Below are 26,438 nucleotides of genomic sequence, written 5' to 3'. Positions count from 1 at the left end.
CTGCGTTTTCCAAGTTCCTGGTGGTCCAATTAGTCAGGAAAGGGTCATATAAATCGAATCTGAGACTATGAATTTTCGACTCCAAAAATGAAGAAAAAGTAAGGCTAACCCCTTTGCATTTTTGGCGAAAATTTTCGCGATTCTGAAAAATGCTGAAATATATTCTTTCATGCACTATTCCGACGTAATTTCGCTGGAGAAATCGATTGGGCGCAGTCCCAGTACGCTGCGATCAACGCATTAAAAGTTAGAGCCGAAAAACGAGAACCTGTGTTTTCGACATTTTTCAGCAGGTGCTTTTTGCTTCGTAATTTCTCTCCTGTTGATCCCACGCTCTTTTTGCTGTGTTTTCTGAGTTCGTGGTGGTCCAATTAGTCAGCAAAGGGTCATCTAAATCGAATCTGAGACCTAAATAATTTTGGTCAAAAATTGAATAAAAAAGTAAGGCTAACCCCTTTGCATTTTTGGCGAAAATTTTTGCGATTCTAAAAAATGCTGAAATACATTCTTCCATGCACTACTCCGACGTAATTTTGCGAGAGAAATCGATTGGGCGCAGTCCCAATACGCTGCGATCAACGCATCAAAAGTTAGAGCCGAAAAACGAGAACCTGTGTTTTCGACATTTTTCAGCAGGTGATTTTTCCTTCGTAATTAATCTCCTGTTGATCCCACGCTCTTTTCGCTGCGTTTTCCAAGTTCCTGGTGGTCCAATTAGTCAGGAAAGGGTCATATAAATCGAATCTGAGACTATGAATTTTCGACTCCAAAAATGAAGAAAAAGTAAGGCTAACCCCTTTGCATTTTTGGCGAAAATTTTCGCGATTCTGAAAAATGCTGAAATATATTCTTTCATGCACTATTCCGACGTAATTTCGCTGGAGAAATCGATTGGGCGCAGTCCCAGTACGCTGCGATCAACGCATTAAAAGTTAGAGCCGAAAAACGAGAACCTGTGTTTTCGACATTTTTCAGCAGGTGCTTTTTGCTTCGTAATTTCTCTCCTGTTGATCCCACGCTCTTTTTGCTGTGTTTTCTGAGTTCGTGGTGGTCCAATTAGTCAGCAAAGGGTCATCTAAATCGAATCTGAGACCTAAATAATTTTGGTCAAAAATTGAATAAAAAAGTAAGGCTAACCCCTTTGCATTTTTGGCGAAAATTTTTGCGATTCTAAAAAATGCTGAAATACATTCTTCCATGCACTACTCCGACGTAATTTTGCGAGAGAAATCGATTGGGCGCAGTCCCAATACGCTGCGATCAACGCATCAAAAGTTAGAGCCGAAAAACGAGAACCTGTGTTTTCGACATTTTTCAGCAGGTGATTTTTTCTTCGTAATTTCCCTCCTGTTGATCCCACGCTCTTTTTGCTGCGTTTTCTGAGTTCCTGGTGGTCCAATTAGTCAGGAAAGGGTCATATAAATCGAATCTAAGACAATAAATTTTCGACTCCAAAAATGAAGAAAAAACTACCCTTTCCAATTTTGGCGATAATTCTGACGATTTTCAAAAGTGCTGGAATAAATCCTTCCATGCAGTGTTGTAACGAAATTTTGCGAGGAAAATCGATCGGGCGCAGTCCTAATACGGTGCGATCAATGGCTCAAAAGATACAACCAACAAACGTCAGATTTCCTCCGTAACTTTTCTGCTGTTGGTCACATGCTCTTTTTGATACGTTTTCTATAATCCTGGGGGTCCAATTATTCTAGAAAGGGTCACACAAATCCATCATGATACAAAAGATTCCGCCCAAAAAAAGGTATGGCGTAAGATTCTTCGTGTTGCAGTTCCGCAATGTGACTTCAGCTTAACTTTCCCACGTCTGACAACTATGGTTTCAATTGAGCGTTGATGAAGCATTACGCAATCTTTTGGGCCAGATGGGGCAAGTAATTAGAATTAACCCATCTTCGAATTTTTCCTCGTCGAGAATATGTTACTGACCATTCCTCAATGGTAGTCTGAGTACGTGGAAGCGTGTGTGCTAGATGAGCCAGTCCAAAAGCGTTTCGCTCGTATGCGTATCGAGTGCACACAACATAATCAACGAAATCGATTTTTTCATGGCTTTGTTATTCAAACAACTCTGTAACTAATGGGACCATCGTATCAAGAATCTAATCAGTATTAAGTGAAAAAAAAACTCGCCGCCGTCAATTGGGACCAAATCATCCAAATCCGATTATCACTTACAGAGATATAACCGGACAAAAGTTAAAATCACACTCGCACACAGACTCACGCGCAAAGTCGCAACCCGTCCGTAAATTAATAAAAATAGTTGATTGTAATTTTCTGTAGTCTATATCTCATAATGTGAAAATTTAGTAAATACTCAACTTGTCATTTTCCGAGTGATTAAAGAATGTTCTCTATTTCTCTTATTCCGTATTTTCGCTGAAAAAAGAAGACTGGGAAGTTAATCAAGTAACAAACCGGACCTTGATGTAATGTACACACAAGCTACCAAATATAGTAAAACCTCTTTTAAGCGGGGAGTGTGGTAATAGGAATAGCTGCAATAAGTGTAATCCACGGATGATCCAGAAATTATGTACATACCTATATGTTTATTATATTCTAATCAACAGTTATTAATTAACTCAGCAAACATCTGTAACAGTACCATATGCATAAATGGTGTTATTTGTAATCATTCTCTCATCATTATATCGTATATCAAAAAGAAATCTAACATTTTCATTATTACATTTATACTGGCTGTCAGTCAAAATTCACCTCCTTATGTACACGACGGACTCCTTATGTATACATATGGTCAATCTATTGACGATAAAATGTATTTTCAAAAGTAAAAAGACAAATCATATTTCACAGCAGGCCCAGTTAATCAACAGCCCGGATAAATTGCACTCGGTTATTCGAGGTTTCACTGTAATCGATGCACAACCTAGCATGTTGAAATATCCATGGAGGACTATTAAAAAATTCTACTAATAAACGCGTGTATCAAATGTGTACCGCATGTGAAATAGAAAACAGAAAATGATGTTAGATTTGTATTTGTAGTACAAAAATTGAAATGGAATAGAAGTATGTGCATGAGTAATATTTATAAGAAATTATAATAATAAATCAAACTCAACAATGGACGGTTAGGTAATGTAAATAATTTGTATGAAAATAGGCTGAAAAAGAAGGTAACACTTCGTTTTAAGGGGCAGAACCGAGTAAAAAATTTTGCTAATTTTCAGATAGTTGTGCAAAAAATTTCACTGATTGTCAGGGGGAAAGATGATATGTGAAATGTGAATGAATTTTAATACGGCCACAAAGTAATGTTGAACTAAGTAGGATAAAAGGGAAGGATGCGAAAATGATATCCATCATAAAATGAAATTTGAAAACTTGGTAAAAATGCCACATCAAAATTATTGTTTTTTTTTTCTTTTTTTGTCAACGCAACCTAACAGATAAAACTATACATTATGAAATGTGAATTGGTCCCATTTACGCAGATTAAATTTTGCCGATATGCATATTATATATATATATGTATACCTATTTCCTTGTACAATTGGTAATATTGATATACCTATTCATGTACGTATATGCAATGATTATATGTACAATTCCTGACGTTATCTACAGGGTAGAATATCGTTTTGATACAGGTTCAGAGAAATCGTTGAATTCCCAACGCATTGATGATGCAATTCGTCACTGTATAAAACTGAATAGAATGCTGTTCATTACCGTACAACCAGCATCCATTTTACTTTTTTTTCGTCAATAATTACCAGATGTATTGAACTCCAGTTACTGACTTGTAGTTCGAAGTATCATAATATTGAATTTCTCTCGTGAACAACAAAGTAAGAAATTTTATTTGCCATATTTTAGGAAGATTATACCCGCATATGTACAATTGCCTTTCAATAAATCTCTGTCCAAAACAGAAAAGCTACTTCCTTCTTCTCAGAACAGAATCAGTGTTGGCTGACTTGACTCACTGCGGAGCATTGAGATTCACTCCATATATATTTTGCCAGTTGGGTTGAAGCAGATGGGAAATAGGAGAGCGTTCACTGGGATAGGAGAAATGCGTGCACTTCCTTTTTCTCATGCACTCGTTGTGGAGCGACCTGAGTCTCACACAGTAAGAGAGACAGCAGGTACCGTCCTTCTCTTGAAGTGAAATAATGAAAATATTGGTCGCTTTACTCTTTTGATTGCTACATCAGTTTTGCCAAGATAATACTTGTAGCTCCAAATTTATTTCTGATATTGGTACGCGTGTGACTATAAATGATAACTCGGTCAGTGTTTGCCAGCACGAGAAGATGCTAGTCGCACAGACAAGTCCAGCTTTACGGTTCATAAGCACTATTCTTACTGGCAAAACTCAGGCCCTGGACTATTGAGTGTGTTGATTTTTACACAACATATCATCAATTTTGCAGTAATTTCTCTTTATTGCTTCTGCTTATTATTACTCAGCTTCGTTTAATCCGTCACGAAATTCACCAACAATTTTCTTGTGGGTAAAACTAACTGATATATGACTATGCTGCGTCGCACTTCCGATAACTTCGATCCATCTACAAATTAAAGATATGTATCATCTAAAAGTACTTCATATCATAGCATGGCAGATTTTGATTCAAGTAAGACTGTAATTTAGCAGCGGGAAATATATTTTGGTGAACCAATGCGCCAAGTTGGAATAAACAAGAAAAAAATTACCTTCCAAATGTATAGTCGCTCTCTGCTCTAAAGAAATAGACATGATTTTTAAATTGCAGCTTAAAGACAAAATCTTTGCTGATCCCATCTTTCTCAGTTGGAGTCGATACCGTATATCCCAGCAATGGCAAACTGGCTAATGGGAAGTCATCTTGATGCGATTTGTAGAAAAACAGACAAAAGTTCGTAAAAACAACCCAAAGCTTTTGCCAGCCATTACAGTTCTTGAATTTCCTTAACAAAAAACCGCTGAGCTGATTCTGAAAGAATATATTTTAGCTATACTGTATCAAGAATTCGATTCAAAGGTGATATTCATAAATAGATGAAATTCTATGTGATATATGTAGTATGGAATCAATTACCTGAAATGCTCTAAGTTGATCACTATAACTTATGCTAGTATTCCGGTGCCAGCAGACGTGAACCGTCGTGTTGCTCCGTTGAGAAGTCTTTGCACCTCCACAATTAGTTCTATCTATCTCTCTTGATCCAGGCTCGTCCGAAACTTCGTCGGTCGAACCTAAGACTATTGACATTGACCAAAAATAAATTTACCCTATATAACTATCATATTTTTCACCTGTATATAAGAGGCAATTTAATGTGTATAGCATCTATGTAAAATTAATACATTTTCTGTTGTGTCCAAAATGGCTAAGAGTTGAAAAAAGGTAATCGTGAAATCTGACTCACTGCAAGATTTGGATGATAAATAAGGACATTTTCCATCTACCGAATCGGTTGCTTGCGCGACAGTCACATTCAGGTCTTCCAGCCAGCGTTCTTTTTCGTCTTCATTGCTTGCCGCGACTGTCAAGGGCCTAGAAAATAAATAGAAATAGTTTCCTTAATAACGTCTTCAAGGCCACTAAAATAGCCACGTCTGATTGTACAATGTATCACAGAGTTTTACTGTGCCAAATGTTTGAAAACTCTATTTTCTTTCGATTAGGCTAGAAGGAAATTACTACACTGACATTTGTTTAACCCCTTGTAGCCCAAAATCATAAATTTTAAAATAAATAAGCATTTAAGGACTTGTCATTAATACCTTCCGTATGGATTTTGTAGGATCGTATTTAGTTTGTTACAGAAATGTCACAAGGGGCTACAAGGGGTTAAATCTCTGGAGAACGTTACTGGACTGAACACAGAAGGCGTTCATTGGCTGCTTCTCTATGGGACTTACAAAAGTCTGAACTTGCTGCAAAATATCAAACATCACCAATTGACTCTTCAATATAAGGATATTTTTTACGGACTGGTTCATTGTGTATCATTGAGCTTCATAGTTTTTCATCCAATATACTCAGCGTCACGCGTGACGGGGAGACTAAGAATATAACGAGGAAAGTTTCCACATTTCTAGTAAATAATAACGCCATGAAATACATCACTTCCTGCAGCTCATCTCTTCAGATACTAATACAGTTACTCACGAGTTCCCCAATCCATGGATAACAAATGCGAAATCCGTTCCAGTCTTGTTATCTCCATCCTGTATTTTGACTCCCTTGAGGGGTAACTGACCATGGACTCGAAAACACTGTATTGGTTGTTGGGTTCGATACGTATACAGCAAAATATCGGAGAACTGTAGTTACATGGTTAAATTAAATTGTCAATTTGTTTTATCGTGCAGGAAGTCATTGGTTCATCAAAGTATATATGTTACAACATACCAGAAAGAACATCCGCTGCTGATATCCTTTGTTACTGTACTTCTGCAAACAACCTTGTCTAATAAATCTTCGGCCGTCCTGCACGAGGTCGTCAAATCCACTTATATCTTTTTGCAATTCGCATAATTGGACCAAATTTTCCTGGCAAAACCAAGAATACGGCATTACAGCAGAGTTTCCGGAAACTAATGAATAATGCAAAGAAACCTTTGTTTCTTAGAATTAAGAAAAAAGCAATAGACTTGAAATCAATTACGAACCGAACATTGTTAAAATTTATCAACTTCTGACATCATTAATATTAGATTGTGATAATTTTTACTTGTTGCAAATTATTGCACAAAGAATTCGCTTTTACTGAAATGTTATTGCAATTGTGTACAGAAAAGTGATGAAATCACGATGCAAGTAATTGATAAATAAAAATGTGCGCTGGCATTGAAACTTTTGTAATATTTACCGCCTGATTCAATACGGTGAGGCCTTCTAACAATGTTTCGCCAAGACGATCCCTTGCTGCTAAGCAGTCTTCAAAATCCGTGTGATCTTTTGGATAATGATCGAGTAGTCCTGTGAAATTTTTTTAAAACTGATATAATTCCAATTCATCGACCGTTCTGAGAATCCTAATGGGAGCTGAGGAGGTTTTTGTGTATTGCCAAAGAACAAAAGAACTTACTATCGATAATGCTATTGTAATGAAGCAACCGCTGTAACGGTTTCAGAAGTAAAGAGCTGAGAGGTAAGTAACAGTGCTTCTGGGATTCGAAATCTCGGCAAAGTTGATCAAACCTCCGTGAAGTTCGTATAGAATACTCGATCTTCTCAAGAGCTGGCATGAGATTTTCTAAATACTGGTCATAGAGCGGAAGTACGTTCAATAAAGTATTGTATAAAAAATCGCCGATATTGTGACGCGCATTCCCCTCCCATCTGGCAAGTCTCGCTTCCATCTCCTGAAGACAAGGTGCGTGTGCATCAGCTAGTAGTTCTATCAAAGCAACGGCTGGCCCAGCTTCGAGCTCGGCTTCTCTCGATACTTCCTCTCTGAACCACTGCAAAAATCCTTATGTATACACTATGATATGTATTTTGTATGTAATGTATTTTTCTAGTTATTTGTGCTTTTGATTTGAATTTTTAGCTGTGTAGTTATATTTATATTTATTTATTTTATTTTAATTTGATTTATTTGACTTTAATTTCATTTTATTTTTATATTTATTTTTATTTTTTACCGTTTTTATGTGACCTGACCTACGTTTTTATACTTTTACCATGCTTTCGTCTCCTTGACAGTTCTGTGATTTTATTTCTATCACTGCATTTGTGTGAATTGTTTCTGTGTATCTCTTTTTATGGATCCTGTTGGTTTGTTTAGATTATTTTAAGGTAACTCGAATGTATTTGATTTTTTGAAGCAGTATTCTTAGTTTTCTCATGTTGGACTTTTTTATTTTTTTTTATTTTTCTGTTTTCATATTTGTTAAACTTGTTTCAGACAGATGTTTCCAAGTTGTCCAATATTTTCATGGAAATTATTATTAAATATTGATATTGATATTGATACCAGAAATTCAAAATTCGCTCACAAACATTTCATCACAATGTGACTAATCAATTAATAAAACTTTTCTTACCAAATTTATGATGTCCAAATCCTTTTTGTATGTTCGTTCAGTCATCAACAACTCTTTGGCAATATAATATGCTTTATCGGTTGGCCATCTCTGCAAATGAAATCCATTGGTAGGTGAAAGAATGATCTATGGGGCAGAGTGTCACTTTATGGATTATGTTGTATACGATACACCATATACTTTACCTTCGTCTTTCTATCTTCAACCTCTCCATTTTTCATCTGCTTGACAGGACTTAGGTCTGGCACGTTTTCTACGCCGTTGGTGCTAATACCCGTACTTCCATTAGGACACTTTTCAGTTTGCGATGAATTGTAAAACGAGTTGTTGTTTTCTTGCTTGTGCACAAGCTGTTGTAACTCTGACTCTGTGTCTGTAAACAGAGGATTGTTAGTCAAATATCTGTAACCAAGTATCAAATCATACTGTAATAATACATTTTTAGTGAACACAGAGAAATTCGGTAATAAAAATGTCATGCTCTAGTGCAGCAAATAAACATCTTCAATTGGAAGTAGGGTGTATTGCAAATGTACAAAAATCGCGCAATATAATTAGACGACAGGCAAAATAAAATATACTATCAGTAACCCCTTGTATTAGGGAATGAATAGTTTTTCTAAATTATAAAAACTAAAGGGATAAGAACCAGATCAAAAACCTCGCTGTTTGTTTATATTATTCAACTGATGAAAGACTAATCTAGGACTAAAGGCAAGCATCGTCGCTGATTAATTCTGCTCTTAATTAATCTTCAGCTCTTTTCATCATGTCACCTGTACAAGGACACGAATTTGCAAAAAATTGGTACTATATTTCGTTACTTAGTTTATTCCCTGTTCATCTTATCACGCCGCATATACTAGTTACGTCACTGATATGCAGGTGATGGAAAAGTGTTATTAAACATTAAGTTGAAAAAAGGAAGCTATACATCAAAAGCTGGCATGCATTAAGGTATGATCATCATCATCGTCATCGCCGTCGTCATTGTCCAAGAGCAGAAAAGGCTCCAAGAAGAGTTTCATATTCCCTTAATGTTGAAATATATTCTTAAACCTACAATGCAGTTATATCAATCCATTCCATCTTCTCAGAGTCATTATTTTTGGCTGCTCACCACTGTCCAGCTCGTTATTTTTCTACAATATGGCAACATCGAATGCATTGACAGTTAGATAAGCTAGGGGCTTACTCACACGTGGTATTTTCATCCAGTAGACCAACAATTCCAGGAGTGCGGTAAAAATATATATATATACGAAAAAATAAAAAGAAAACAAACCAAGGCAAAACACTCAATAAAGAATTATCTCCATTCTACAAGAGAGAATATGTTAACTAAACGAAGACGGAAGTAGAAAATAATCCATTAATAGTAATAAACTAACAAACTCAATGGAGATATGATCAATTCTTACGAATATTAAGTTTGTATATAATTTATTATTATCATTATTATGTGTCAATAATCAATGTACAATAGATTTTCTACGTTTGAATATCATTTTTCTTTGCTTCCCAATAATGCCTAGGGAACGCTCTAACAAATGAGTTAACAAGTAGAATTAGAATAATCCGAAATACACAGATTCAAACTGATCAAAAAGTTTTCGTTAAATCGCCTGTTATTTCATCAACACTCAATTAAGTTATCAGTCGGATCCATTTTTTTTTAGAATGAATTGGGTAGATGAATGTTGAAGTAGACAGGTAAGCTACGAGATGTGAAATGCCGTACTCAGATGTAGAGTTGATATTAAAAATCGAAGTTGGTACTGTTTTGCGTATACCCAGTTGGATTCCTTGTGGTTAAATACAAAATGATCTAAAATAACGTTTTGTATGTACGTATATGCATGTATTCGATGCACATTACGTATCTTTGATCCAGTCAATTGCCGTACAAATTATGTACAAAAAATATGTTGGTAAGCTGCAGTAAGTCCTCGCATTGATGACAAGAGTTCTACGCATTATATTTTCAGTAATCAAAATCTACACTGAAGGCTGGGGAATATATATTAAATTCAATTTTGTCCCTCGAAGGACGTTTATTACAATTCACGATGCTCACTTCTGGGACAATGTCTCGAAAAATGTGCTTTTTGTCTGAGATTAATGACAGTATGAAAATTGTTCAACTCAGGAAAATTTCTGAGCAAAGCATCGTTTCTATTATAAAACTCTAAGAAGTCTAAAAAGATCAGGTTATTCGATCTACAACAAAGGGCAGGTGGTGATTACGTTTGCCAAATATGAGGACCTGCCAGCAAATAGATTTGATTGGGTAAGGTGTAACTTTTTTATTAGACTAGTGTAAGTGGCAAAGGCAAGCTCTTCCCTTGTTCGTTATATAATAGTTGAGTCACCTCATGTGTCGAAAACGAGAGCAGCTTAGTTAGCTCCAAATTTTCGTTATCAACGTAAATCAACGTGTCTATAGGTGCACTAATGTTCGACATACCATTGTGTCCAATGTGTTTCAAGTTACAACATGCGTATCCAATAATACAAGATTGTAGTTACAGTCCCAACGCTGTGCCGATATATATATATATATATATATATATATATATATATATATACATCAGTCTTACGTTAATACATAATTTTAATATAACGACCATACACTCAAGTGTTGAGGAATTTTATTTCCCATAAGGGTAATGTTTCCATCGCCATACTATGACGTATTCTCAGCTGTTGTTCGATTGACACACCTACCTATCTATAAAAGTAGCCATTCCTTAAACTTGCGTTTCGGATAACTGGAATTGAGTATACCAAAATGGAAATGCGTCAATCGAACAAAATGCCAAGACAAGTGTGCAATGCGGTGATTAACGGCAATCAGTTTAATTTATGTAAATTGTGAGGGATCGCTACGCAATGGTTCACAAGTAGCAACCTGTAGTAGAGATATTTATATTGTGAGTGTACATTATGAAGATGCGGCAAGCTTAGTACCAAACAACACAGGCGCTAGGAGCAATTATCTATATGCAAAAGGTCAACTAAAAAAACATCTAAACACACCGGGATCAGAAGACACATTGCAGTGTGTAAAGTTACAGGCTACAAACTACAATGCTTACACAATCGCACAAATTGTAATATTGAATAAATAAATATGGATCCTTTTTTGATATTTTATTCTCTTCTAATTTACGAGTCATAATTAGACTTCTTATCTTGCTCAGGCAGTATCTTGGGAAGACTATCCCGATAAAAATCGGAGAATCAATTCTACACATACTATTCGGCGCAGACCCGTATTTATAGAAATTGAAATACTACCCTTGGAACAATGTTATTGAAAACTTTCAATAATTGTCAACACTTGGTTATTCAAGTGACCGATAATGTGAATTCTGATATATTGCATCGCTGACTTAATAAGTCATCTCAACGTTGTACAAACTTTTTGGCGACAGGTAAATTCTATTCACTGTTATATAATATGTTTCAAATCATTACTAAAACATCAAGGGGATCACGAATTGTTACTGGTTTCAAAAATACACATTGGTGCGAAATACCAATTAGATTCGTATCATCATCAAAATTTGTACAGGTCAAACCTCGATGTCTTGGCACCCAAAGAGACTCAAGAATGGGAAAATTTTCAGAAATTGCAAGTTAGTAAACGACTCGACATAGCAAACGCAATCTTTTTAGTTTTTCATACTTCAAAAGTGATGTAGTTATAAATTAGCCGTATACGACTCGAACACTTGTTGTGATTTATGATATCGTAGGTCAGCCCCTTGACTGGTCAGTACTACTGTTGGCAGGAGCACGACTTCTACCAGTATAGATTTACTACGTGTGACAGGAAAGCTATGTAAATGACAAGATAGGAAGGAGCAGGTACTTAATCTTTGAGTCTGCTAAGTTCTCAAGTTGAATAGAAATAAAGAATTGTCTGTCACTCTTATTTTGCAACTAGAAGCGGCACCTTGCTTCCATTTGCCATAGATATTTCGACTGAATACTGAAAAGATGTCGGAAGCTTGAATGTTACATGGCAGCCGTGTGATTCTATCAAGGAAGAACAAAATAAACAATCGTCGCCAACTTATCGTTAAGCCCATCAACAACATAAACTGTACTTTATGAATACTGGTAGAAATGTATCTTTACACCAAGTGCACACTGAGCATGTCTTTTTTTACTTGCTGAATCACGTTTCTCTGTGACTTAAAAACAAGCACTAATTATAATAATATAATAATGGAATAACATGATCATCTAAGCAACACCGACTAATGTGGGAAAGTTGATATTATTGTCGGTAGATTGGTTCTTTGAATTTTTGCTTCCTGTGTCGTGGTACTCAACTTTATACTCCCACCACCTTGGCTCATTGAGGGTAAGCCGGTACGAATCGGTTGGTGAGAGAGCACGGCGATGCATGAACCATTGCGTTACGCACCTGGCACACCTGATAGGGTACGTGGCACGCTGGAGAATTGACATAGCCATTTGAACATGTCCAACGGTTGTAATCACCACCTGTCAAAAGCGGTAAGTTGATCAAAAAAAAAAAAAAAAAAAAACCTGGGTAGCAGTATACAATTAATGATTGGCACGTTTTTCGTCTACGAAAAATATCCACCCCAAAACCTTGAGATCATTCGTCCTCCCTCAGCTAGACCAAAAGTTATGTTCTACTTGTGTTATCCGATGTAAAAATCACATTTATTATTGCAATGACAGTCGGAATATAATCAAGGAATACTCTCAACTTATGGGAGGGAGATTCTTAGAACGTCTAGATTTCGTGGTAAAATTGGACACAACTCTGTAAGCACATACCTACATGTGACTGAATAAGTAGACCAAATCCGACAGTAATTTTAAACAAGACTGTGAAGCAAACACGCAGGGAACTTTTACCGCGTGATATACCAAGTTGGTCAAGGTAAGTCGCTTGGACTTCGAAATTGATATTGAGAGATGTTCCAACCAACGATTTCAGATGATTGGTCCGAATAGTAAATGACTAATAGCGACGGCACTCTTTTCTACTGTTTGTAATACATACACATGTGTTCATTTTAGCAACATAGTGTAAACTAAACATTGGTATTCAACTCTTTATCATACAGTGATTGTATACTGATTATTCAACAATTGAGCAGCTGATATCAAGACATTTCTTTCAAATTGACACGGTTTAAGTGTTACGGAATTAAGTGTGCTCTATTCGTTACGTGCCGATACCTTGTCCCCTGCCAGCAAATGACCTCATTCGCAAAGATACACGTCAGAACAAATAATATAATATATATTAGTGTCTTCCGTAATGGATTATAATGGTTGAATCTGTGTCCTCTTATTTTTTTCATACACAACAAAACTAATAACAGTTATGATTTGGAAAAAATTTGGTGAAACGACTTCGTAGATAATAAATTTCGTTAAAAAAATTTGTGCGTAAAATATGTGCGACGATGGTAGCACGATGATGCAGGAATACAAAAGAATGTTTAAAAATAGGTGAAATCAACAGTTCATGCATTTGGATTATGTTTAAATAGGCAAAAGCTAAAAAATGAGCACGGCCTAGTATTGACATACTTGGTTCAACGGTAAAGCAATGTCAACCATACTTCAACAATTTAATGGTTAATTTCATTCGATTGTTTTCTGATTTATTTCAATCCTCTGGCTGTAACCGTAAATGTATGTGGCTTTCAAGATTGATCAGATCCAATATGTATATTGGCGCAGACCACTAGATACTTTTCAAGTGTTGTTTGTTGCTTACGAGTCATCACATCAAAGCTTTTTATACCGAGTATATTTTATAAAGCGGAGCCTTTTGGCGGCACTTTATGTGATTCCTGACCTAGCGCTAATCACTGTGCCCACCCTTCTCACGGGAGTTCGCTTACGATTAGCTAATTATCCTCGGTATAATCTTGCACCATATATATATATATATATATATAGATGTGTGTGTGTGTGTGTATATACACACACCCACACATATATATACACATATATATATATATGGTATATGTATATGTGTCGCGTATGTGTATAGTGTAAAAATTATGTATTATCTTGACAGAATTACTGTCTTATATGGGAGTACATTGAAAATTGAAAAACTATAAACGACCTAATCTAGAGTAAAATTGGGAACACTGAGAATTGAGTAGTCTACGTAAAATATGATCAAGACCACTGTAGAATCGTGCGATGATCGACAACGCGCGGTTACTACACATCGTTACTTTATCAATTATAATGCTATTTGGCAACGAATGTAAATTCTATTTATATTGCATTTTTTTTTCGTTCACGTATCTATGTATCATTGAACCTGCTCTAATTTGCCGTTGTATAATTGCGGCAGAACACCATGTTCAATATAATGCGTAATAACGTTTGTGCAAGAAGGATAGGCACGTAAAATAAAAAGTCTCGCGTTTGCTTATACATTACATAATCAATCCCAAACTTGCGACATAGTTAGTTGAATGCTCGTTTGCCATAATTTATAGATTTCAATTAATTACATAGGACATGGGTTATAACTTGACCTTGGCTCACAGCATAGGTGATGCCAAACAACAATTTCCTGGATTGGGGATGGAAGAACTATTTCTCTGTCATATGTTATGAGCATTAAGCAGGCGCAAGTAGCTTATCCTTCTAGTTTCGTGTGAAATAATACTTTGTAGCTGTCCACTTTATCTAACGTGTTGGCAAATTCAAATTCTACATTACTTATGCTATATGCTGCAACGAATCATAGAACGCCTGCACAGACAGTTTAATTATGAATTTGAACTTATTAATTATGCCATTTCAAAATCGTGTTTCGGTATAACTGTAATTCAGCCTGGCGCTAAATTAAACAGCGATACAAATATCAGAAGATAATGTAAATAGTCAGTAAAAACACTAGGCACCATTTTACCTAAATTTGTCATATTTCTTGATAATTTTGCTCATTATTTTCAAGGTAACTGCATAGAGTAACAGGTTAGAGAATAAGCAACGATTCAATTGATGTTTATTCCAGGTCTTGTCAAAACACTAAACGTGTCCCATTCAAGCAAGAGTGTATTGTTCGAATATGGATACATTGGGATTCAATTTTAGCAGTTCGGAATAGGGTAAAGCAATTGATTTCAACTACATCGGGAATAACACATAATCCTTGTTGAATAGTTATCGAGAAATCTAAAATAATACAGAAAGTAATTTTTGGTGGTCTAGCTTTCTGTACAGTTTCTATAAGAGAATCCCAGAGAATTGCATTGTGGACATGTTCGTATCGCGCAAAATACACTACGTGTAAAATTTTTGATGGCCTAATTCTAATCAACTCTCTAACAGAGAGGTTTGGATGATCAAAATCCAGCAAACGGAGTATAATGACATACGAGTATAGTTTCGATATAACTAGTGGCCGCAGAATGAGATCTGGTTGAAGTATAGTGACAAGACAAAAGCAGCTTATCAATTCAAGTACTCATACACATATCGCTTTGCTTTGATATAGCGATAGATGTATTGATATTGCCTCAAATACCCTACACTGTGCCAATATAAACTCGCAAATATGCGGGTAGGATAAAGAAACCTACGCTAATATCACCACAATAAAGAAAAGATGAAATCCTTACTCCGACTAAGAAATCTAATTTGAGCAATATATGACCTACTACAAGAGAAATGTAGGGAAAACAATAGGTTACAATATTTATATATACTGAACTGAATATATATAATATATTGCGTTACCATAAATGTCGCTTGAAGCAGACCCTTGCAACTCGTGCATTCACCACCGGCGTCTACACATGTTTTTGCTTGTGTATACCTTGGTGCAATGGGTGAATGTGTGGCTTGGAAGGAACCATTTCTAGACGCATTCACAGTATGTATGTACATTTCTATGCACGTATAATTCGTATGTTCGAATCGTTACAGTTTCAACAGTTAATCAAGGATCACGATGATTGTCATTCTCAAAAAATCAAATAACATCATCAAACCTGCATCATAATCCTAAAAACTTGAATACGTGTTATTTTAATGTAATTTTTTTTTCAAAGTAATAAGTTCGTATTTATCTCAGAAAACCTATTGTTAATTCCGTTAGTGCTAGGATAATATTCATCTAAAACATTAATTATTAATAAAGCATTGCCTAAGTCTTGTTCCTTGGTATGTATTTTTCCATTATGAAATTGATGGTTGGTCAGAACACCATCGGGGCTCAGGTTTGGTTCAACAACTTCATGTCTCAGAACTGAGTTTAACAACATCGTCTTCGAGAACTGGATTCAAAAACTTGGCAACTCAGAATTTTATCTAGAATCATCATATCTCACAATTTGATTTAAAACCACTTCACCTCAGAATTCGGATCAGCATCATCGTATCACCAGTTGACATTTCGATCGCATGATTCTCGAGGCTGTGCCGCTGCTAAGCATATGATTTTTGAAAGAATGAGGATGCTGATCAATTTATAAACTTCGTCCAAGATTTAATATTACTGTAGTCAATAATAAATCGGCATGTGGCATTTTCACTTCGATTCATAAATTACTGATTATGAAGGCCTAATGAGCGGTCCTGGCATTTCTTTACGAAAAACAACTAATTGTAAGACCCAAAAGTGCGTTAACAATTCCGCTCTCTCAACAATTCCGCTGGTGAAAAACATACATACTCACTTCAATGATTCAGTAGTATGTACGTAAATGGAACACAAAGGTACGAAATTTACACTTTTTCGCGCGTTATTATCGAAAGGGTCGAAAACGAGAGTTTGTAATAGAGTGGGGGAACCGAGATTATGAGAAATGTATTTCCCTCACAGCCTGTGAGTGACTCTATTGAAAGATTGCACCATAGTTCAATTTACCATGTGGACTCTACTTGTCTGTACAGACATAAAACAATATACATAAGCCTTAATTGTATTGTTGATTTAATTTGTTTGCCTGTTGCTTTGAATATGATTAACGAAGTAATTTTATAAAAAAATTGTTCTCTAGAGACTAATGCTATAATTATTTACAATCATAAACAGTATTAATTTGCATACACAGAGCAAATATGTATATGCTCCAAAATCGAGTTATGATTAAGTAAAGTAATATTAAATTTTAATAATCGCAATTCATAACTTAACCAGCATGGTTATTATTTAAAAAGTTACGTACTCAGCGGTCGCGTACCTCAGAAAATTTCGTGAACGAAATGTTAACTCGAGGTACGTTGATGTTGAACCAAATTGTAAGATACAATGGTCTTTAAGTCAATTCCGAATTAAATTCTGTGATATAATATTTCTTAATCCCATTGTCGAATATAAGGTTGTTAAGCCAAATCCTGAGATAAGATGTTGTTAAACCGAATCCTAGGATAAGAGTTTGTTCTATTCAGCCGTCGAAATTACGCTAGATATTATTGCAGTAATTTCGAACCAATGATATTTTTCATGTAACACCTGTTACTTAGCATATCATTGTAGCCCGTATTTTCTTGCATGTTCCGACGCTCTAACAATCTAAGCAGTTAATAGTGTCAATGAACGTTTCCATATCTAATTCCTTGCAGGTACTACCTTCCAACAACTGTAACAATTTATGTCGTACGAAATTAAACTTAAAATACGTCATTTTGTAATGAAAATGGAAATTATCGATTAGCTTCATCGTCATGATTGATCTTATGAACGTATCTATAGAAATTAAGGCATACCATATTGTAAAAGTATCTTGCTTTCCTGTGCAAGGTTTATTTTGAGTTCTGATATTTCTCTAATTTTGCTATTCATTCTATTGTTTGTCAATCTCTGTGTCGACTCTCATCGAACACTAGCATATATGTATAGAGCAGTACACAATATCTTTCGTTGCTTGGCTTGAGTACTCGAACAGCCTCAATCGGCAAAGAAGCACGACGTATCATCCATTTTCAGACTTATTCGGGATTTCGTTCTTGATGATGCCTGTTATTTCCTGTAACAAATAACTCTTCGTCGTCAATGTCCAAGCTTTGTTCGGGCAAAAGTGGTGGTGGAATATTTGCAACGTCGAAGCTCGAATCGGTACTTGATACAATTTGCTCATCCTTCAACTCGAGATCAACCGTCACTCGGTGTCGTCGTTTGATATTTTGTTGCCGTTTTCGTCTAAAGGCTCGCGCTCCTCTTTCTGGTGTATGCCCAGGGCTGTCCATACTGGAGGACGTGTCCCCTTCACTCTGCGGGCTCCTGCTCGACGAGTAGGCCATAGTTTTGGTTCTGATTTGTGCCTTCATTTGCATTGGGGGGCTGGAAGTCGTAGATTCGCCGCTCAAACTGGTCGTCGAATAATATGGAGTCGATTTGGCTCTGATTGGAACAATGACAGGTCGTTGGGTCGATTTCGTCCCGTGTCTAAGTTCTATACCAGACTCCGAGTAGCCTCTGTCAAATTTGTTGAATGGTTTTTCATGGAAACGTTTCTGGAGTTTCTCTTCCAACGTTTGTTGGTCGTCTATAGACCGGTCATATTCGTATCTGGTGTGAGATGCTAGGCTGGCGTATCTTTCGTGCATATCCTCAGAGCTGTCGCCTCTCGTTACTTCCATTCGCACTTGATCGCCGCTCGAATACTTCATAGCTGGCACATTGTCATACAATTGTTCATCGCTTTCCTCAGGTATCGCCCCCGGGTTGTCGGTAATCAGTGTGAGATCTGTCATATGTTCAAACTCGTTTATACTGTCGTCGTATGCATTTTGAAAGGATATTTGCGGCGGTGAAATATCCGTGAAAATTGGCCGCGGTATATCTGTTTCCTCATACTGTGAATCATCGAACTGATGTTTATCGAATTGGCTCTCAACAAACTTTCTAGCCTCGTCGAATTGAGCAGCCTCATAGTTCCTCACCTCGCTATATCTCACAGAGTCCTCAAATTCTATCGCGTCCCCGTACGAACCATCTGAGAATTGACATCGGGCAAAATCTTGCCGCTCTAACTGACTGTGCTGTTGTTGCTGCATGTTACCAAACCTGACCCCGTCTAAGTCTGTGACATCACCCTTTGCCCCTGATGAACTATCTATGTGCCGGCACCGTGAATTGGGTCGCATGCTTGTAATACTTTTGTCAGAAGTCGTAGTATCGCTCTGACTTTTTTCTGTAGCGACCACTCCGTAATATTGTTGCGGCACAATCGTCGTGCTGCCTGACCAATCGGATATCGACGCCCCCAATTCCGCCAGCGAATTGTCATCAGACTTGGTACCAGAATACTGACAAAATTGCCTAACAGTGTTATTTGAACTTGACCACTCCGACATCGACAGCCCCATAGATGTATCCTCGCTGTGAGATGATCCGGTGATATAGGAATTTGATTTTGGTTTAACAGTTATTTTCACGGTTCCGTCAACGGTAGTAGCAGACATAGAGCTTTGTCCATCCTCCAGAAGAGTCGAGTGCAAATCATCGTGTAAAGTTCTGTTTTCATCGCTCGAATCGGTATCGTTTCCGATATTGTTCGGCGTGTCTGTACTATCGGTGACTGTTACTTTAACAGCTTCCTCTGGCTTTATTTCCATGTAAAATGTTTCAACGTGACTGACGACGGGCGTATCGAAGAGCGGAGAACTAGGTGGGGACGGCCATTCTTCCGAGGCTTGCAGCTGCAATCGCGCCTTTACATTCGGCGATCTGCCCTCATCTTCCTGATCATTGATTACGTCGATGGGAATGTCGGGGAGCTCCGACGATGTTCTCCGATCATCTGAAACAGACGGCAATGCGGTACCGGATGGCGGATCGGAAGACAACGAAGGCTGATGATCGCTAGATATTAATGATTCGTCATCCAAGCTTGGCGACCTTGAACTGGGCTTGAACGAGTCCTCCATTTCACTTTTGTCTTGCTCCGAGGTGGTAGAACGTTCGGATATTCGTGATAGTGTTCGTGAAAGGCAAAACGCGCCGCCATAATTTGCCAAAATATCTGGCCCCATTGGATAACCAAATCCTGAGGGAAAATCAATCAAATCTTCCTGAAAACTGTCCTCATTTTGCCCGTTACTGTCTTCTGAGTGCGATTGATGGTGGTTGCCATCGTCCGGTGGAAACCACCCGTCCTCCAAACTGGAACTGCCAGAACTCTCCAGGGGAAATGGCTTCCACGTTGAGCTCAGCTCTGGTTTAGGTATGGGAAACGAACTGCTACTACTCTCCTCCTCCTGAGATCCATCCTTCCGAGTCTCTTTCATAATGGCAATTTCTTTCCTATCTAATATCGGTTGTACCCGACCAATTCCGAGAGGGCGTGCTATGGAACATGAACTGGAATCTGGATCTTCCCGATCCGGTGTCCAGGTGTTAGTTTCTTCACTCCCGGAACGTTCGGTGCTTAATCGTAATTTTCTTTCAATGGGCAAGTGATTTGGGTCTGACGCCTCTTTAGTATCTGCTGGAAATGGTTCATCTTCTGGCAGTGCTTCGATGATCTTTTCGTCCTCCTTTTTCATATCTAGGTATTCCGATGTCAATTGTACTTCTACTAACGTTTTTTCGTCTACTTTCGCAACACCGTAGTCCGGTGAGCTTACCTCACTGTCATCACCTCGTACTTGAGATTCCGGAGCGTCTAGTGTATCTTCGCTTGTATCTCCCGAGTCTAGACGTGATTTCCGTCGATTTATATCGATTACGTCAGTTGTTAAATCATTATCAGTTTCAATAACAAGTTCGTCGTCTGAACATTCTTCTATTGATATTTGTATAAATGCCTTGATGGTGTCTGTATTCGGATCTGGCGAAAATTTCAAGATCTCTGGAATAAGCTCATTTTTTTCCGTATCAGCTGTGCATTCCAAATTTTGGATACCCGACGTAGATTCTATGTACGGTGGATGAGCTTTAACAGTTTGCATTTTGAGTAACGTGTCGTTTGTCTCTTCCTTGTTTTCATCTAAAGTGTCACTGTTGCAAGCTGCAATTTTGTACTGCTGGGGTGAAGCGTTTTTTTCGTGATTCCAGTCCCTAGCTCCAGTGTTCCAGCTATCCGGTCCACTAAAAAATTCGGTTTTAGAGTTTATTTCAAAAATGGAAGGGGAATGTTTATCCAGATATGGCATATTGCTTATGGGGACATCCCTCCCAGATAATGGACCTTTAGGTTGGGCATTTTCTTGAAGAGCCTCTACCTCAGCACCGGATTCAATCGAACTTTGGTCAATAAATTTCGTCGTTGAGCCCAAATTGTCGATTTTTCTGTCAGTAACAGGTATTTCTCTGGAATTATACAAGTGCACAGATTGAACTTGACTCTCCTGTTCATACGGGATTAAATCTGGGCAAATAACAATTTCGTTGCATTCGGTCAATGGTGATTCGAGATATTGTGCCGAAGTCTCTGTGACAGATAATGAGTCTGTTAACATTTCTGGTATAGTCGTGTGATCCGTACTTTCAGATTTGTGGTTAGGAGATGCCTCCATCTGCACAGACTGAAGAGATTTGAAAATTTGATGACTTTCCAAGTTTTCGTCACAAACAATTTCGTGCTCTACCAATTCTTCGGTTGTGTCGACTGTATCATCTTTGCTAGAAAATGCATTGACTGGCGGCAGCCTATGGACCGAAATAACAGGAGCATCTAACGATTTTGCCCTTCTCTGTGCCGTCGGAGACTGGGTAGCCCCCTGTCTTTGGAGCGTACCGAGCCCACTACCTTCCGACAGTCCGAGACGTGCACGAGCAAAGAGTATTGGCACCTGTCCGGGTTTGCGCATAACTGTCGAACTTTGGCATAACTCTTGGTTATTTTGATATTTCTTCATTGAATTTTCCGAAACTGTTTTTCGTTCACCCACATCGGCAACCGATTTAGTTTCAGAGTTAATCGGTGATGCTCTCACCTCGTTATTAACGACTGGTCGCGACACATCTGTTTCTGATTTCATCAATCTCACCCCTTGACAATATTCGCTTTTACTCGTGCCCTTGATGCTGCTAACTCTCTTTGGGGATACCTTTTCGGTAGAATCCTTTTTTTCTGTACTCCCTAAACTTTTCGAAATCCCGAGAAACTTTGGTCTCGGTTTGTCGATCTTCGAATTACTGGGACCTTTGATCAACTCGTCGTCAACGGATGTAGATTTCACTCGTGACTTTTTAAATTCATCCTTCTCGTCTTTGGAGTTAGAAAACGACCTGTCGGACAGGCGCGTCACCGACTTCGACCTTCCTTTTTGTACAATACTTATTTCTGGTTCAACGTCCGTTGAGTCTATTATAATAATCTCCTGTGGCATTTCACCTATTTTGAGTTTGGATTTGCCTACCTTTGAATTTGCAGGTGACGTTTTCAATTCCTTTGAAGCAGTTTTTTTGAACGACGGCTTGTCACCCTCTAGAGATTTCGATTGCTTTTTAAAATCTTTTTTCCCATCAGACTTGCAAAGCCTTGATTTTTTTGGCGAAACATCCTGAATAAAAGATTTACTTTCTAGTTCTGGAGAAAGCAAAGTATCAATGGGAGCTTTTTCTTCGGCTAGGGATAAAGACTTACACCGCAATGGTTCGGCATGAGGTCTCGAAATGAATGGAGTAAATTCAGGGACCTTGAGACTGTCTAGCGCCGGCTTCACAGGTACCTCGTCTAAAGGTAGATCGGCAACAGGATCGACAAAATCGTCAAAACCTGTATCGATGATCATAGGTTTGCTTAATTTTGAGGCCGAGTTTTTATTTATCTCTGTAAATCTCGATTCAATTTTATCCAGTATGCGTTTCGTTTTTTCCGGTATGCTCGGCTTTTGCAACAGTCTTGATTTTTCTAGCAGCTTAGATTTATCGGTGAGTATAGATTCTGTTTCAAGAACCCTTACCAGTCTTTCGGTTTCTACATTTTCACCGCCTCGTTTGCCATTCTCCTCACATTCCGAGCTAATAATTTCCATCGGTGCTCGCGATGATTGATCAACATATGAGGTCTGTGGCACTGAATTTTGTTGAGGTGATAGCACCTGTTTATCTGGGATACCTAGATCCTCGGCAAGTCTTTGCGTAATCGGCAAAGGTGGTTTGACGGAATCGTTAACCTTCAACGGAATTTCCGGCAATGGGACATTTTCAATGCTATCCTGTTTCTCTAAACTATCATCTGGAACATTGAGCTTTTCTTTTTCTCTTCGTTCCAGTTTCTGTTTTATTTGCAGCCCTACAATATCCATCAAATCTGTTTGACTGCTCGGTTTACTGGAATTTTGACTTCTCGGTACACGAACCGGTGATCTTCTCTTTTCAACAGCAGAAACGATAACCAAGTGGGATTCAATCGGGGAAAGCTTGTAAGAGTTTTTCTCAATCGACGGAACAACTTTGACATTAGGTTCAGTTGGCAGTAACTTGGAAGACTTTTTATCCAGACTAGAGGATTTACTATTTACTGTTAGTCGATCTTTAGCAACGGCTTTCGACCCGATTCTGTCCAATGACAAAGACCTTGAGGATGCTTGAGAATTTAACGACAACTTGATCCCACTTTTCACAGGACTTTTATCAGCTGGGGTAGCGTTAGAGACGATGAGTTTTTGATCTGTGGGAGAAAACTTAGAAACAGGACTTGATATGCTTTTATTTTTCCCAGAGACACTCGGGCTTGGTTTGACTCTATCAGGGCTTATCAAAATACTCTTTGGCCGTTCAGGCGACAAGGCAGGTCCTTCTTCGAGCGCAATTAATTTCTTCACATCTAAAGAAGACGAGTCAGCCACTGATTTCAAGGGTAGCTTGAGCAAATCTTTGGCTAAATTTTTCACACCGTTTTTTGAAGTCTTTCCGTTTTCTGATTCCGACTTCTCATCTGAGGCCGTACCGTTCATAACGTGACGTTTGTGCAAGGTATATGGAATGTCCACATTGTATTTTTGGGTACGTGTACCTTCGAAAAATGCATCCTCGTCCCCAGAATCTGCTGGAGTTAAGTCAATGGACTTCTGATGGGTCAGCATGTGTCGTTTACTATTGGACCCTAATCTTTGTCTTGCCGGATTAGGGTCACTCTTGGTACGTTCAACTGTGTTATGAATTGGCAAGATAGCATCGTCGAAGCCCAACACAACACCGCCAACGATCATGGGATCATATTCAGCAAATACAGATCCCTTTGTTTTTTCTTCCGTAATGTCCGTCACTAACTCGGAGCGGAACTCTAGAAGTTGTGAGGACAACGCAGCTTGGCGGTCCCTTTCCCGCCGCTCATCGTCTTTTCGTGCCTTTTCTAAACTCTTCCAATCATCTCGCTCACGCGGTTTTTCCTCAGACTTCCCTCTTTCCGGCGGATTTCTGTCCGTATTTGTTACCTTGCCATTCTGAAATTCGCGAGTATCTAATGTATCGGCACTTCCCTTCAGCTCGTTATTCTGTCTGTCAAAATGTTCCAAACTCTTTTTATCCCTCGCATCTAAATGGTTCAAACTCCGCAGTTCACGCGGGTCTATCTTCTCCAGATTCTTTTTCTCGATATTCTTTCGCTCCTTCGAACTCAGCCTTTCCGAACTTTTCATTTCGCGATGTCTATCCTTCGAATCTGAGTGGTCCAGCACACGTCTATCATGTGAGCGTAAACACTCGATAGCCTTGATATCAAAGTCGAACGCAAGATGACCTGGATAGTCAAGTCGTTCGACACTCCTGCCTCTCGGTTCTCTAAAACCTAGCCGTTCAAACGGACTCCTATTACCCGAATCAAAACGCTCCAAAGTATGCCTTTGATTGTAGTCAATTGTGTTCATAGCATGCATTCGACACGCTTCGCGAGAATCGAAATGACATCCCAATGTCCCCCCTACGGGCTCTTTTCCATCATGATTCGAAGGAAGTTTGTCTTTAAAACTACATAAAGAACTTGAATCATCCACAGATTTAATACAGTTATTCGATTCCTGTAAATCTAAACGTTCAATACTTCTACATCGCAATTCCCGGTTTCGCTCAATCAAATCAACACGCTCGTAGCTCCTCTCAATACAATCTAGTCGCTCAGAACTATTACGGGATTCTTGAGAACCGCTTCGATCTGTATTATCGCGCTTACGATTATATTCCCGAAGGTCTAACCTCTCCATACTCTTACGGACATGCGAATCTAACCTATCCATCGACCTCCGTTCTCGCGAATCAGATTTCTCTAATCGTCTAGCCTCCCTAGAGTTTTCCCTTTCGATTCGCTTCCTCTCCTCCTTCTCTAAGCTCCTACGTTCCTTCTCCTGCATTTTAGACAATAGCTTTTCCATTTTTGCTTCTGTTTCGCGTGTCTTTCTCTCCCTGGATCTGTGACCCCGGCCTAAGCTGCCAGTTTCTATATGCAAACGTGGCGATCGGTCCTCCAAACTTGCAATACTCTTTGCTCTGGTCGTTCTACGAATTCCCCGACCTATTATATACTTATCCAGGTCAACAGGACTAAGATCATCGTCAATTCTAGACTTAGGACGCATAATTCCTTCATCCCTTAGGACCTCCGAATCAACATGGGTAATTTTTGTTTTCTGTTTCAAATTCTTAAGTTCGTTCAGTAAGTTGACCTTTTGTTTTTGGACTTGAGTAATTACAGGATCAAAGTGATGCATAATGTTTACAGTTTGCTGATCGCGAGAATCTACATCTACATGCATTGTTTCAAACTTTCGATGAATCTGTGTGTTAGATCTTTGAATTTTAGATTCGGTTAGTCCTATGTCCGATTCGGATCTGAGAGCTGTGGGATGCCAATCGTTCGCCATTTTTTTCATACACTTTATATCCGCGAGCACGGATTTAAAGTGCTGTCTATCGGAAGACTTGACAGATTTGTGCTTAATAAATGCGTCTGTTTCCGAGTCCATCTCGAATAATTCATGTTCAATACCTTCGTCGGAATTTTCCGACGCTGGCTCGTCTCGAGGACTCGAGTCGGACTCGGGGTACTCAAATTCGTGTTCACGTTCCAACAGATCATAAGAATCGTGGGATAAATCATCGTGTGAGAGATCTCCGGCTGGGCCGGACTCCTCATGTCCAGATTCGGTGGACAATGATGAAGTGCCAGGATAAGAGCTGCTATAAACTTTATCCGGTATCGGGTCATGGTCAAGGGATGGTAATTTCGAACTAGCTGCGCTGTACGACCGATTAGTCTCGTCGTATCGAGTAACAGGCTTGTCAAGTTCGCCTTGAGAAGGTAATTGAAATGGTTCTAGAGGTAAGTTTGTGGAATTTTTGCCATTTCTGGAACGCGACTTGCCAGAATCTTCAAAGCTCGAAGCGTAAAGATCGCGACAACTGGCCGAGCGCTGCCATGGATGTCGAGGCAAAGGTCGAGGTGGTGGGAATTCAAGGGGACTGCTGTTAGAGGGGCTGATA

At 38.4% G+C, this 26,438-nt stretch overlaps 2 protein-coding genes across 5 annotated transcripts in view; both read right to left on the bottom strand.

Annotated features, from left to right (window-relative positions):
• Positions 1-2,553: 2,553 nt before the first annotated feature.
• Positions 2,554-26,438, bottom strand: part of LOC124213670 (Chondrocyte-derived ezrin-like domain containing protein) — a 32,819-nt gene continuing 8,934 nt past the window's right edge. For 3 of the 4 annotated variants that reach the window (XM_046615191.2, XM_046615192.1, XM_046615195.1), the window contains 10 exons: positions 8,221-8,408; positions 8,036-8,161; positions 7,075-7,450; positions 6,856-6,965; positions 6,396-6,536; positions 6,153-6,307; positions 5,407-5,534; positions 5,076-5,239; positions 4,711-4,970; positions 2,554-4,565 (listed from right to left, as the gene is read on the bottom strand). In XM_046615191.2, the coding sequence (XP_046471147.1) occupies positions 4,457-4,565; positions 4,711-4,970; positions 5,076-5,239; positions 5,407-5,534; positions 6,153-6,307; positions 6,396-6,536; positions 6,856-6,965; positions 7,075-7,450; positions 8,036-8,161; positions 8,221-8,408 (1,757 nt within the window). In that variant the 3' untranslated portion in view covers positions 2,554-4,456. The remainder of the gene's footprint in view (positions 4,566-4,710; positions 4,971-5,075; positions 5,240-5,406; positions 5,535-6,152; positions 6,308-6,395; positions 6,537-6,855; positions 6,966-7,074; positions 7,451-8,035; positions 8,162-8,220; positions 8,409-26,438) is intronic. The other variant, XM_046615193.2, reaches the window with a different exon arrangement.
• LOC138190677 (uncharacterized) lies at positions 9,462-26,437 on the bottom strand (the record flags this gene model as incomplete). Its single annotated transcript, XM_069134574.1, has 1 exon — positions 9,462-26,437. A coding segment is annotated over one exon (8,439 nt), but the record flags the coding sequence as incomplete, so codon positions are not given.

This window comes from Neodiprion pinetum, chromosome 3 (genome assembly GCF_021155775.2).
Source record: "Neodiprion pinetum isolate iyNeoPine1 chromosome 3, iyNeoPine1.2, whole genome shotgun sequence".
NCBI classification, from domain to species: domain Eukaryota; kingdom Metazoa; phylum Arthropoda; class Insecta; order Hymenoptera; family Diprionidae; genus Neodiprion; species Neodiprion pinetum.
The sequence above is the reverse complement of the archived record's forward strand: the minus strand, read 5'-3'. Positions and strand labels throughout refer to the sequence as shown.